This window comes from Xenopus tropicalis, chromosome 9 (genome assembly GCF_000004195.4).
Source record: "Xenopus tropicalis strain Nigerian chromosome 9, UCB_Xtro_10.0, whole genome shotgun sequence".
Lineage (NCBI taxonomy): Eukaryota > Metazoa > Chordata > Amphibia > Anura > Pipidae > Xenopus > Xenopus tropicalis.
In genome coordinates, this window is record NC_030685.2 from 31,957,057 (window position 1) to 31,972,453 (window position 15,397).

Sequence of the window (15,397 nt, forward strand, 5' to 3'; positions counted from 1 at the left end):
TATATAACATAGCACTGCATGCCTGATAGAGTTCTACTTTTCTCTCCTATGCCCAGAGCTCTGTGAAGGATATGAATTATCAAAGATCCAGGCAAGAGAAACTTGCAGCCTTTCAGCTGCTGTTATTTCCAGATTGTTAGGATTCTTAAGCAGCATTTGGGAGTTCTAAGGAATAACTTTATAGTCAAGATGGCCAGTATAATCAATCTCTACCACCTTGTCTAACTTGCACTTAATGGAGACCCATATGAAAGTCATTTCAACAGACCAACATGTAATCCCATGAAATTAACCTGTTTTAAGGTGGCCACACATGTGGCGATTTGCGATCTTGTCGCACGAAAGATCGTTAAATCCGCCACTAACCTTCAGGGCTGAAACGGCAGATAAGGAGGTAGAAACAATAGGATTTCTACCTCCTTCTGCCGATTCAGCCCTGACGGCAGATTTTGCTCAGGCGCCTTCTATGGTGCCCGATCAAAATCTTTTAACCCAGCCGATCGGCTGATATCAGCAGCCTCCTGCGATATCGGTCAACTTGCCATACACGCACCGAATATAATATGAAACAAGGTTTCGTACAATATTATCGGTGCGTGTATGGTCAGCTTTATTTGTCTGCTTCCGTGGCCACCTCAATGAAATTGTAACTGTATTACAAGTATTACAAGACCAGTATTACAAGAAAGAAAAGGTGGCAACCCTAACCCCACCTTTTCATAGCACATCACAAGAAAAAAAAAAAGCTACTAGGCTCTATCTGATAGATCCCTTAGGAATACTTCATGTTCTACGCTCCAACTTCTAACATGTAAACCTAGGAACCAACCATCTAGTATCAATCAACTTGTTTCTATTTTTGCCAGGGATTGTATTTTCTGCCACAGTGGAACTAATAGGGGAACACTGAAAAATAGATTGTGATCAGCCCCATATATAGTAAATACAAATAAATAAAATGGCTTCACACTTCATATTTCATTATAGTTGCCCCCAGCTCAAAGTCCTTTCTCCAGAATGCTAGCCCTGCTGATGATTCCTAGTTGAATTGCAGCTAACATAACCTACTGGGTGCAATTAATGGCTTATGCCAACAACACTTTGAAACCAGACAACTGGAATTCTGTTCTAAAATAAATTTGTTAACTTGCCCGTTAATCAAGTTTATTGCACTTTTATATGACCTGTGTGCAACATCTTGGTACTAAGATGCTTTAGTGGACAATTTGAGGAATGTTACCCAAAATGGCTGTGAATAAATTCCAGCCACTTGCTATCTTCGGCTTTTGAATACAAAATTGTTAAAGAGGTAGTTCAACTTTTCCCTCTGAGACCTATTTGTGCTATGCTCCATTCATTTTCTTTTCTGCCCTGCCAATGCCATTGGCTTACTGGCAGTCTTTTCTTGCTTGGTTATCCAGTTTGCAGAAATAGCCTGTTTTCAGGCAGATGCCCTCATTTTGGTGCAATATTTTACAAAATATTGGTCACTTCATGTTTAACTTCTTGATTGTGCTCCATGGAATATTCAGGGACTGGGACATATTTATGCACCCATCCTGTAAACTTTGGTTTTCAACAGCTTTGTCCTGGAGTTCTTTTAAAAGCACATTGACACTGATTTAAAGGCTTAAAGAGGGGCCTAGAGGAACTGGTGCCTCAAAATATGAGTATTACAGTTTGACACAGTTGGAAACAAATAAAACAGAAGATATCTCATAGACTGGTTTGCCTCTACATTATTATTCTGTTGAGTGTAAAATATTGCCGTAGGTTATTCTGCATGGGGGGCCCAAATTAGCGGCATATCAATGCTTATTTATATAGGAAAACCACAATAAGATAACATCATCCAAATATATAAACATGATCTCTGTTGCCTGATTTTCAGTAATATTGGATTTTTTGTTTGGGAGAAACATATTTAAGCAATTCATTTCTCAGCATGAGAATATGATTATTTTATTCAACAAGTAAATATATTGCTTCTGAATCCTTTATGAAGGTTTGCTTACAAGGGATTTGTGCTCTAATAAAACCAAGTAATACAGGCTCTCATTTTTAACAATGTTATAAGTAAATATATCATCATCTCCATCTTGCTTTTTCTGCTGCTGAGCCCCTATTGGAAAGAAACTGTCCACAGCAGTAATGAAGCATTGCTGCCTGCCGTCTCACCCATCACCCCATGTGTCCTGTCATTCTTCTCCCCTTGAACTTTTCAGCCATCATTGTGAATGCAAATGACATTCTCTGACTGCAATAACATTGCTAGCGCCTGGGGATTATTGTGTCTCCTGTCTTCCACATTTATTCCCTTTCATCCTTATGGCAGCAGGGTAGTGTTACACAATACTTGTAGTTATTTAATGCAAGTAGATGATACAGTGTACTATATATATGCTATACAATATCATAAAAAGTTGTGTTGAGTCTGTTTGGTGAACACCACTTTATGCTTAAAGTGGCATAAATAGAATGGAGCTTGGGCTGTATATACTTTTTGCCTATTGCTGCTTTATTTCTTGGGCTAAACAGGTCAAACAAGGAAATTGAAGCTACTCCATATTTGGTAGGTAATTAGATTACTAGTAAACCAATAGCTCCCTGCAAAATGGACTCCTGCTAACAAATAAGTCACAACAGAGAGCGAAGGGAGAGGCGCGTTGTACTATGGTTAGCTACAGTAACTATCTTCCTTGCAAGGACCAAACATGTAGCAAAATATTAGGCACCCCCAATTAATGGGAATCGCTTGCCTCTTACCCCAAGCTGGTGCTGTAGTGTGCTGCAAACTGCAAAAGAGCACCACATTTAAATCTTCTTAGATTTTCTCTCCAGTCCCTGGCCAGCAATCATGTGCAGTAGAGGGGAAAGCTGACTTTTTGCTTCTAAGTTTGAATTTTCACTCTACTGTGTACCCACTGTGTACTGTGTACTCTACTATGCACCCAAACTGGAAAATACAGAATAAGAATATGGTGGTGCAGCACTCCTTCAGTGGGTGCACCGTTAAGTGAATAGACTTCAGAACCAAGGGGGCCATGGCCTCCCCACAATCACCCCCACAAGTTCCGTAAGATGATGCAGGTGCCAAGGCAGGGAGCTTGGGAGGTAAGAAAACTTTTGTGCAACAGTGAATCCCCCAGAGCATCAGCATGCTATCAGGTATGTGATTATAATCACTTAGAATCAAAATGTTAGGAGCTCACAGTCATTATCCATTTTCTTCTCCTTTAAATTTTCTTTTGCAAGACTTAGGGGCACATTTACTAACCCACGAACGGGCCGAATGCGTTTTTTTGTAATGATCGGTAATTTTGCGATTTTTTTCGGCGTCTTTACGATTTTTGCGTAAAAACACGAGTTTTTCGGCGTCTTTACAATTTTTGCGTAAAAACGCGAGTTTTTCGTAGCCATTACGAAAGTTGCGCAAAGTCGCGATTTTTTCGTAGCGTTAAAACTTGCGCGAAACGTCGCGCCTTTTAAGTTTTAACGCTATGAAAAAGGCGCGACTTTGCGCGCAAGTGTTAACGCTACGGAAAAATCGCGACTTTGCGCAACTTTCGTAATGGCTACGAAAAACTCGCGTTTTTACACAAAAATCGTAAAGACGCCGAAAAACTCGCGTTTTTACGCAAAAATCGTAAAGACGCCGAAAAAATCGCAAAAAATACGAAAAAGTCGCAAAATGTTTGTTTCCAATCGGAATTTTTCCAATTCGGATTCGAAATCGTGTCTTAGTAAATCAGCCCCTAATAGTGTTTCACATTATGTTAGTTTAGAGACACTTGGGGGGGGCCTTTACTAACGGTCGTTTTATTCACAATTCATAATTTTTTGCACAGTTCTTGTCACAGGAAAAAAATTGTTTTTTTTCTGCAGGGAAAAAATATTTTTTTCCATTTATTACTGCAACAAATCCAAAATAAAAATATGCCATCTAAAAGCTGTCAAGATCATGTAGAAGTCAATGGCAGGAGTCCTTTTTACAACTGGAAGATCTTGCTTTGTTTTGTGGTTCAAGAGATTTTTGGGGTTCTTTGGCGCTTTCATTTGTGGGACAATATGCATGGTTTTTCCATGTTTTGTAATCCGGATCTTTTAATAAATGACTAGACATTTGTAATTTGGTGAAAATGAGTTTAGTCCTGGTTTCAAACCATTGGTTACGATAGTGAGTAGCACCAGAGTATAGCCTTCCACATTAACAGTGTGTATTAACTAGAATCATTTAAATACCATGATGATAAGAATAATGTTGACCCAGTTGTGTGTTTTGTTGGAAAATGAGGTGCCCTATATGAATACAATAGGCAGATACTTTCTTCTATATCTATGCTATATCAATTTAGTAATCTCCTTGGACAGGTATATTTAGCATAATTTCGTATCAACATGACAGAAATACCACTCAAGTAATTTAAAATACATTATATATAGCTAATGTATAAAAAATGTGGCCTTTCCTTACTCTCAAATCATATTGTTTGTGTTTCCCCTTTTTTTTTTGCCAGGTACGTTGTGATCCCGAAGTCCAAGAATTACGCCAGTGGCAAAAAGATCTAAGGGAGATGAAAAATATCAATAAAAAAGTCCAGGATTTTTGGGCCAAGCAAGAATCTAAAGGTATGTGAAAAACTAAGCAAAAATGTAATGTATTGAGGTGCTTCTGTCACCCTAGGAGCAAAAAGATAAATTTGACTCAAAAAGCATATATAAAATCTTTATTAGTATTATCACAGAATCACCTTTACACTGTGTTTATAAAAAAAAACCATGATGCATTTTTCAGTAGAAATGTACCAACTAATTACAATCCCAAGCAGTCAGAGCAGTTGGGAACTTCTGATGTGTGTGTTGGTTCTTAAAACTCCCCACAGTACAGTGCAAGAACAAAGGCCATGCACATGCTTATTGACAGATTTATCTGAGATACCATACAGGTTCAAATCTAAAGGTATAGAATAACTAACTTGCCTTTCGTAGTAGGTTTAAGAAATGTTACCTAAACTACTTGCCTTAGGTATTTGGCTGGTTTTGGAATACCCCATCCAAGTAGATGAGGGATATACATGGGGCTTATATGTGTAATACTTATTGCAGGACCCAAGAAATAGTTACACCCTTATCTCATGCAAAATTCTTTCGAAATGTCCCCATATGTATGATGACAAACAACATAATAGAACCTAGGCTTGGTATTTGAAATTGTACTTTTTCTTCTTTAGTTGTAGTAATTGGGATATTAAAAACCTTTAAGGGCTCATAGACAGACATGTGAAAAGACTTACTATAATAGGTGTTTTAAAGAATTGGCAAAAGAAACCTTAAACATGGCTTTCATACAGCTTAATGGTATGGCATACAGGCCTTATTCTCTGCCAGACCTTTTTAGCCCACTGAGAAGGGCTTGAACCTGGCATAGAAGCCTACATTAGCTTTAATAGAAATCGCTTGTCACCGACAGTGACAGGTGGATTTTGGCCATAAAGGATACATTTGAGAGCTTTTGAGCCAAATCTGCCTGTCACCGCTGGTGACAGCTGGTTTCCATTAAAACAAATGACAGGCTATGGGACAGGATTTGTGTGTATCTCTGCCAGCTCAAAATCACAGCTGAAGAAAAAGTTCCTTGTGCTATGAACCTTAAGTGTTGTTATCACATTTTTAGGTGCAATTAATTACAGTTGTTCAGCTAAATATTCCTCCTTAAAAATGTGGTTGAATTCCAAACTGAATCAGAACTTTAATCTGCATATTCGGCTTTAACGGAATCCAAGAAAATCATGTTCAATGCTCTAGTGACTATGGGTAACGTGCTAGGGGTTATTTACTACCTGCAGGGCAGGGTGCAAAGTGCAGGAGCCATTTGTTCAGTTTTTGTGCTTTGGTCTCTGCCCTTCTGGAGGCAGATTTGTTGCAGAAAAAAGTGCAAAGACCTACATTCATTCCATGAATACCTTCAGTGCTGTATTCATGAGGAAGAAGTGGAGGTACATAGCCCCCCCCCCCCAACTTGTGCATCATTTGGGTGCACTAGAAAGGATGCACTAGCACAAGGTGCAGTGCACACCCAGACCCTGGATAGAATTGCTTTGGAAGTGAGCACAAAGAGACATGCTGTTATGCCCCTTATTGCTCTTGCACTTCTGTCCAGGGACTAACTAAATGACCCCTTTCAAAAGTTTGTATTCAGCTTTTATAAAATCGGTATTCTGTAAGTAGAAATTGCTGGGATTTGGTCATTCCTTTTGTTAACATTATAATTATAATAGATTGGCATTATCATGATCCAGCATTCCAAAGAAAGCTTCCAATGTGCTGTGAGCAGTGACAGCACCACACCTTGCTATAAATTAAATGCCAATTCCAAAGCAAGACAAAAAGAAGAACATTATGGGACAAATTAGAGATCACTACAGAGAAACGCTACAAAGAAACTCACCCAACTGACATCAGGCCAAAACTTATACATGGGCCGATAAGTTGCCAAGATGGTCCATCAGCAGTTTTTATCGGCCTGTGTATGGCCACGTTTTGATAAATACAGAATAGAAAGTGGGTTTTTGTGGTGAGCTCTAATTTCACACTTTAATAAATCTGCCCTTGAATGTTACATGGGGGTGTATGTGTGAACTACCATATTATGAAAGCACCATCTGTAGCACAGATCTGATTTTTTTGTATAAAAGAATGTTATCTTATCAAAACCAAGGATCATGGCATCTCCTGCTCATAGATATAAATGCAAATAACGAATGTTCTTTTCTTTTCCTTTGTGCTTGTCTAATAGAAGTACCAAAAGGTAATGTATAGGAGATCTTTACAAGCTACTAATGAAAATCATCAATTTTATAGACACTAATGTGCATCTTTAATGGATCACTGAGTCTGCATTTGCCATTGACAACTGGATGTTTGTATGCTTTTAACATGCCAACATTTTAAAACTGGCCCTAATTACAGATTTGCCAATGAAGCAGAACTTCTGTGCTTTGGTGCAATGCCAGTATGATGCTCATTTGCATGAGTTTCTTATTGTGGCGCAGGATTTCCGGTGGCATGGTTACTGATTAGATGTCAGCCGCACTTAGAACTCTGTTTACTTTACTCTAAAGCACTGCTGTTTAACTTTTTCTATGTAGCTGAATGATTATTTCTCATGCCTATGCTTATTGCTTAGTCATGTGTAAGATACATTTAGATAAAAGAGACTATACAATAAGGAATAACCTTAGGCACTATACTTGGGGGTATAATAGGAAAGTGAATTGGAGTTTGGGGTATTTTAGAAAGCATGGCAGTTCCAAATATTTGTCCTACTTCCAGTCAAAATTCCAATTAGGTATATAGAGGTTTCATTCATTCAAATTCAGAAAAATGGAGAAACCAAGTCAGTCCACTGACCACCTTTTTAGTAGCCACTGAAAACCCTGCAACAGGGATATAATGGAATATTCAGCTCTTTGTATTTTAATGAGATAAATACAAAGATGATGTAAAAATGAAGTTTAGTATCCATAAAATCTCAAATCCAGCCAAAGCCCAACTTTGCCCTATTGTATCACAACTCCACTAATTGATGTCATATTGGTTTCCTATGCAACTGACACTGTCCTTTTAGACCTCAACCCTCTTGGTACTAAAAATTACCTATTCTCTGTCCAGGCCTCCATGTTGAGTTTGCAATTAAGAGTGAAAACTCTACCTTATCAAGAATGCACAATGTGTTAATGATAACATAGATAATGTAGCCCCCTACTGTCATTTATAAGGTTCTTAGAAGTATTAGGGGTATATTATGCTATATAATCTACAGCACACCCATGTTAGTGCCTGTCAGGAATGCTATTAGCCCTAACACTGATGTGATGTATGCCAGTAGCAATAGTAACAAACGGGGACAAGCACACCCTGTCAAAACAATAGCAAAATGAGGACTAACACAAAGCTCCTCCTGCATCCATGATGCTGTGTATCAGCGTTGGTATGTACTCCAGTGTGAAAGTGTAACCAAGTTATTGTAAATAGCAGTACTAATAGGCAGCAACATCAAAGCAGCGTCAGACGTATCATGACATTGTTTTCCTGTTGGTGCCACCAACTGTTGCTTTGGGTGCTTCCCTGACAGCCTGGGCCATGTATGTGCTGATAACATTGTAGGCAGAAACTAACTCAAAAGCCCTGTCAGAGTAATGCTCATAGCAAGTATGTGTGCCTGTCCCTTGAAATTATAAACAGCATGAAATAACGTATGCTATAGTGCATGGTGAAATGGCCATAGTGTAGATTATAATATAATAATGTATATATGAAAAAATCTACACAAACGTGTGCAATTAGAGAGTGTGCCCAATATACCCACACCCATCCCTTGGCAAAAAAAATTGTTCTCCTCAGTGCAAAACCAAGGCCATATTAGCGCTTAAAGAAAAAATATTTTTCTGTTCAGTGTTTTTATCTTTTCTTTCCCTGTACTGTTTCTGTAATTTGGAATTAAGAAAAAAAATCATTGTGCTTTTCTCTGTGTATCCTTGTTAAACATATGGTGACATTTTAGACAGCTGAGGTGAAATCTGGGCATTTGCTTACGAAAGGCTTTACAAAATGTCCTTTGTGTACAATGACTTCTTGAAATCAAATGTTACATGTTTGTGCTTAACAAGACACATTAGTAGGAACATGCTCCATCATTTACAGCTGTAGCGACACAACCCAATGTGGAATTGCAATAAAATCTGATAGAAAGAGCGTTTCTCCTTTCTGCTTCTTAATATGATCTTCATGTATTCCACCATTGCTGCCAGCGTGAGTAGTAAGCACTGCGTCCCAGCTCTGTAACATCCAATGATAACACTCGGCTTCAGACCTGACTTTTAACTCCTTCCTTCTGGTTCAGGATGAACTGTAAGATATCCTGTGGATCATAACAGGAAGCAACACAACCTAATTAATGGTTTAACAAACCTGCTGATAGGTAAATCCATTCAACATTTCAAATAAGGTCATTCAGTACATGCTTAATTAAACGTGTTTTACTCAAAGGGGCCCTCCATCCAAAAATGGAGAGAACGTAATGCTAAGCAACTTGCCAGTGTACATTAAAAGAGAAGGAAAGGTAAAGCAGAAGCTTGTATACATCAAGAATACCAATTAGATACAAACACTGACGCCATACAAGAGGTCGAACTATGAGGACATTGGTTTTTATATGCACAATCATATAAGAACAATATATATATGATAACACATACTTTTCATTTTAACATGTTATATTGCTGTGGAAGGTTTCTCAGTCATGGCAATTTGGCAGCTCCCATGTATGTGTAAGCAGGTAATCATATAAATAAGTGATATTCTGAGCATTCAATTAACTGTAGCTTCATGATTTACTGTCCACATGCTGTATGTTAAATATAAGCGGTAAATAAGTACTACTTATAAACAGTAATAGTATACTGTTCTGCTTGTATGTGGAGTCACAGGTGGTAAGGCCATTCTCTGTAGTCTTAAGAGTTCTCTATAATAAAGTGTTGAGTGTGAAGATTCTATCAATTGGAAACCTCGCCTTGTAAATATGTAAAAACACACTTAAACGGGAATTCATTAGAGAAACTTTTTTCCTATGTATAAGTGTAAAAATGTCTTCTTGTTGGAATATGGTATTCCCAAGTAAGAGTTAGAAATGGACAGAGAACTGATCTATCACACAGAGAAAAAATCTGTCATCTGATGATTCACTTGACTGTAAAACCCCATGACCTATATCTATTTATAGTGACCAATGTAGTCATTAAAGCCTTGGAGGTCTTGCTAGGAAAATATTTCATGCAGCCGTACTAGTGTTACATGCCTAAACAGCTGCTGTGTGTGGAGTAGGGTAAAGCTTTCAGGCCAGGGGAGAGCAGAGTACAAGTAGTTGTTGATTGTTTATACTTAAAGAAATGATAAAAGGCTTAGTATCATCTTGATGGACATACTGAGTAGAAAATAGTTTAGTTCTGATCGAATATTTTATCATGTATCCTTGTTGTTCAACTTAAAGGGGTTGTTCAGCTTTAAATTAACCTTTAGTATGTTATTCCGAAACCACTAGGGTCCAAATTACTCTAGCAAACAGGCAGTGGTTTACATGAGAAACCGGAATATAATTAGTGGTAGGTCTAAATACAAAGATGAGTAATCATAAGTAACAATAACAATAAAATTCTAGTGTCAAGGAGCAATAGTTTTTTGAGTGCTGGGGTCAGTGTGTCAGAATAGAAAAGCAAATAATTAAAAATCTATAAAAGATTTTAAAAAATGAAGACCAGTTAAACAGATGCTAAGAACAGACAATTCTATAACATACTAAAAGTTAACTTTAGGTGAAGACACACAGAGCTACTAGTAGCAGCTACTTATCGTGGCTACTAAAATAGACAACGCTGATCATTTACTGATAACTGTCTCTATGTGTATTTTAGCAGAGGCAATTCTCAGTATTGTCTATGGCAGGGTATTTTCTGGCGTTAAGTTGCCGTGACAAGTAGCTGCTACTAAGTAGCTCTGTGTGTCTTCATCCTTAAAAGGGAAACTGGTTGCACTCCAGCTCCAACTAAAGTACATGCAGTTGATAGGCTCATGTTCAATTCCTTTAGAGGCAGCAGCTGACAGTGACATTGCTGAGTTCTGAATAGACGTGGGGTACAGACACATACGTGCTCTGTATTTTTGCCTTTGTGTAACATGGCAGCCTCTCATTCAGCTTGTTTCAGAGCTACTCATTCAACTCCATGAAGCTCACTTGGGCCAGCAGAGATTCAGTATGCTTAGCACTGACAGTGGGCAACTATGAAACAATGCCAGCGAGAAATTACTGCTTTGTACATGACAAACAGAAAAGGCGGTGGTGTTCTAACAGTTATTAAAAGCATAGTTCCCCTTTGAATTAACTTTTAGTATGATGTAGACATTGTTGATATTCTAAGACAGTCTTCATTGTTTTTTTATTTTGTATGTTTTTTTAAGTATTTAGCTTTTTGTTTAGCAGCTTTCTAGTTTGGCATTTTAGCAACTATCTGGTTATAGTATGGTCTATTCATGGCAACTTTGGATTTTATAGTTTTTTTGATTATTTGCCTTCCTCTTCTAAATCTTTCCATCTTTCAAATAGTGGTCACTGACCCCGGCAACCAACAAACTATTGCTCTGCAAGGCTACAGCTGTATTGCTATTGTTACTTTTTATTACTTATCTTTCTATGTAGTCCTCTCCTATTCACATTGCTGTCTCTCATTCAAACAGCTGCCTGGTTGCTAGGTTGAATAAGACCCTAGTAACCAGATAGCTGATAGGAGGGTCGCTGAACAAAAAAGAAAAAACGAAAAACCATTAAAAATACAGATCAATTGCAAACTGTCTAGAATATCAATGTCTACATTAGAATAAAAGAAAGGTGAACTACTGCTTTAACAGTTCATATACTTGTATCAATCTTTTCCCTCATGGAGGCAAAGACAAATGCTTTCTGCACCTTACCTGCAACCTGGGCCTGATACACATACGTATGTGGGCACTGGCTGACATCATTGTCATTGCTGTACAACAGACATCCTAGAATGGGCCAGGTTTAGCTCAACAGACTTTCTTTGTAACTTGCTTTTTTTGCTGCATTGCAGTTGCATAGAGCACAATATTGTGTATGAATATTAGTGTTGCTGCTTTGTGGAATTGAGGTTTTTTGCATGGTCTGTATGGAGTTTGTATACTTCCCCTTATGTCTGCATAGGTTTCTCCGGCTTCCTCCCACACTCCAAAAACATACTGACAGGTTAATTGCCCCTTGGTTTATGGAATAAACCCTAGTTTGTAAGTTTTGATTAATCATCTCAGTAAACCAAGTAATATATAACAATAAAACACACTTTAATTTGCATAAAGTTATTATCCAATACTTTAGGCGTAAATTGTTTGTAGCATCGGTCCAAATGTAGATGCTGCATCCTATTAAAGTAGTGTTTGTTTTGCTCAGTTTCCATAGACAATGTGTTACAGGAAAAAGAAGTTAATTTGACTTGGAGCCCATTAACAGAAGTTAATTACCATTCTTTATACATTGTTTAGTCTTGCGGTAAGAGTCTGCTTATTTTATTTGCAAGCCAAGCATCCCTTTAGAATTCAAGGTGAATGTGCGTCCTCGGAAAAACCACTGAGGCAAAGTGGAAATATACATCTGCCTATTATGTCTCATTACTTTAAATATAATCACTGGCAGACCAGACATAAGATCACATACATCATATTATAAGCCCCTGTCATGCTTTAACATCTCAGACTGTAGCTGTGCACCCATTAGTTTTGTGATGGGCAAATGAGATCATTGTGGTATTTCATTTAAGTTTCAATAGTCACATCCAGCTAACGGTTGCAAAGAGATTCTGACTGTATCTGTTCAAACCATAACACTGTGTATAATATATGATTTTGTGGCAACTGTAAGGCTTCTGGTCCACATGTTCTTATTCATACTCACGTTACAGCATTCATTTTATTGCCCCGCTTTTGTTTAAACTCTAAGGTCTGATGGTGCACCCTCTTGTAGCTTCTTGGGTTCTCACTGGGCACACTGGAAAAGTCATCTTTAAACGGTGGCTAAGGGACTCGATTAATAATAGCAATCAAAATACCTGCCTAATGTTCAAGGAGGTGACCACATTTTAATACTGGATGGGACAATCCACTAAAACTATGATTCTTGGACAAGAAGCCCTAAAATATCTACAGTCAGCCATTGTTAATGTTTCTCAATAAGAAATAGGAGAATTCTGCTCATCAAGGTTAAATACTACCTTGCAAGTGTATCCTATACAGTTTTTGACCTGTAAATGAGGTTGAGAAAATCCCAAGAGAGAATCTGGCAATGGTGTAGTAATTTACTCTTTGTCTCAGTTCCAGATAATTCCCGGGACAGGGACTACAACAGAACTATGAATAGTTTTTATACAGTCATTTCCTTGCATTATAAAGAGGTTGGCTCATTTTCTTTTTATAGGCAGCACCTAATTATCCAATAGTTTTCTGGATGATTCTTTAGAAAGCTCCCCATCAGCAGTCACAACTCCTGGAACTGCCCTGGCTGCACAGGATTTAACACTTCTTGGTAATTGTCCATCAGTCTCCCAGTGTTGACTGATGGGGTGTTGGGCACCAAGTTGCCAGTAACTTCTGTCTTGATCTGTGGCCTTGCAATGCCCAGCCATTGGTCTTGAATGGCTTATGTGTTAGAACAGTGATCCCCAACTAGTGGCTCAGGAGCAACATGTTACTCACCAACCCCTTGGATGTTGCTCTCAGTGCCCCCAAACTAGTTATAGTAATAGTTATTTTTGAATTGCTGACTTGGTGGCAAGTTTTTGTTGAATGATTTATTACCAAATAAAGCCCCTGTAAGCTGATAGTGTGCATAGAGGCCCCTAATAGCCCTAGCCCTTATTTGTCACCTCCATGAACTTTATGATGCTTGTGTTGCTCTCCAAGTCTTTTTACATCTGACTGTGGCTCATGAGTAAGAAAGGTTGGGGACCCCTGTGTTAGAATACGGCAGCACCCTCTAAGGGTGAGATTAATTGGCTGGGTAATAACATGGATGTATCGGACCACCCCAAGCCTTCTATTCCTGACCTCTCCCTTTAGTGATTAATCTTGTCATTCACTTGAACAGTAGCATAACTAGATGTTACTGAGCCCCATAGCAAATTCAATTTCAAATATTGACAAATTGCCCTTTTCTACCAAGATATATTGTAAGTGTTCATGAATTCATCCAGCAACATCTTTAGTTCTACAAACACATCACAAGTTCTGTATGTGAATTCTGAATTATACTGATTTATATAGAAGCACCTTTACTATTAGCCATAATCTTGCAAAGATAGCAGCCTTAAAAGTATCCTTGTGATGTTTTATCACTCAAAAGTTGAAGAATTCAATGTTAAAAAGAAAAAAATATTCTTCTGCTGATGACACTGCTTTTGTGTGTGTGTGTGTGTGTGTGTGTGTGTGTCTGTGTGTGTGAGAGAGAAACTGGGTTCATTAGCACCTGATCTTGATCAGCACCTCTCAGAGTCAGAAGTGTGAATAAATGGTGTAAGTAAAAATGACTTTCAGGGAACGGAGCAGTTTTATCTGGGTGAGAGAAGTGGCAATTTGTTTGGCTAAATAAAATGAGGTCTGATGCTCATTCAATGAACATCATATTTTATATGGTAAAAGAAATTCCACCAAGTCAGCAATTTTGTTATTGAGTTTATGAGAATTTCCCATGCCAATGCAAATTGCTGTGGGCAGGCATATTAATGACGCTTATATGAGTGGACTGCTAACTGAAAAGATTAGGGACTATTTAATACCTATGTCCCCCAGAGTACCTCTCTTTCATCATTTGCCAAAAGTTCATAAACCTGTCCACCGATAGGGAGGCCCATAGTATCTGGTATTGCCTCTCTTACTGAAAAGCTATCTGAATATATTGATCTTATTTTACAGCCCTTAGTACGTCGATTGATTTCTTTTGTTTTGGATACTAAACATGTTTTACAGTTATTGGGTGATTTCAGGTGGCGGGATACTTTTTCTTGGGGTACAATTGATGTAACCTCTCTATATTCTTGCATTCCTCATGAGAAAGGATTACAAGCGATTTCGTACCATTTGGATAAATACAGTGCTTATGATGAGCTTACTAAAAGTTTTCTTTTGGATTCAATTAAATACTTGTTATCACATAATTTCTTTTTGTTTGATGGGGAGTTTTACGTCCAGAAGTGTGGGACATCAATGGGTGCCAAGTTTGCACCCACCTACGCCAACCTATACATGGGTTGGTGGGAGGTGTCCCATATCTATGGGGGTACCTCGGCCTATTTGCACAATATTGTTTTTTACAAACGTATGTGGATGACCTTTTATTCTTTTTGGCAAGGGACAGATAATGATTTCTCGTGTTTCGTAAGTGAACTTTCGATTTCATTTTTAGACTTGAAGCTTGATGCCTTAGGTTCTTCTTTTGGAACGATGATTTTTAGGAAAGCCTGTGCAGGCAATTCTTTGTTGAGGGCTGACTCTTGTCATCCAGGTCATCTATTTAGGGGCATTCCGTTAGGACAGTTTTACCGCTTGCAGAGAAATTGTAGTACGGAGTCGGCCTTCTTGGAACAAGCTATTCTATTGCGTGATAGGTTCTTAAACCGTGGTTACAATATGAAGTCATTAACTACGGCATTTGTTAAGGCCTTACGGACAGATAGGTCGAGTTTGTTTCTTGACAAAAACTCTAGTGGGGCTAGGATTAGGGATAATAATTACTTACCTACCTTTACAACTGCTTTTAGCAACCAATTTTATAAAATTAGGG

At 38.2% G+C, this 15,397-nt stretch overlaps 2 protein-coding genes across 5 annotated transcripts in view; one reads left to right on the forward strand and one right to left on the reverse strand.

Moving 5' to 3' along the window:
• Positions 1–15,397, forward strand: part of iqck (IQ motif containing K) — a 74,646-nt gene that overhangs the window by 50,820 nt on the left and 8,429 nt on the right. For all 3 annotated transcript variants that reach the window (XM_031893712.1, XM_031893711.1, XM_002932213.5), the window contains exon 8: positions 4,518–4,629. In XM_031893712.1, coding sequence (XP_031749572.1) covers positions 4,518–4,629 — 112 coding nt within the window. The remainder of the gene's footprint in view (positions 1–4,517; positions 4,630–15,397) is intronic.
• Positions 4,713–15,397, reverse strand: part of gprc5b (G protein-coupled receptor, class C, group 5, member B) — a 54,934-nt gene continuing 44,249 nt past the window's right edge. For both annotated transcript variants that reach the window (XM_004917963.3, XM_031893709.1), the window contains exon 4: positions 4,713–8,920. In XM_004917963.3, the coding sequence (XP_004918020.1) occupies positions 8,867–8,920 (54 nt within the window). In that variant the 3' untranslated portion in view covers positions 4,713–8,866. The remainder of the gene's footprint in view (positions 8,921–15,397) is intronic.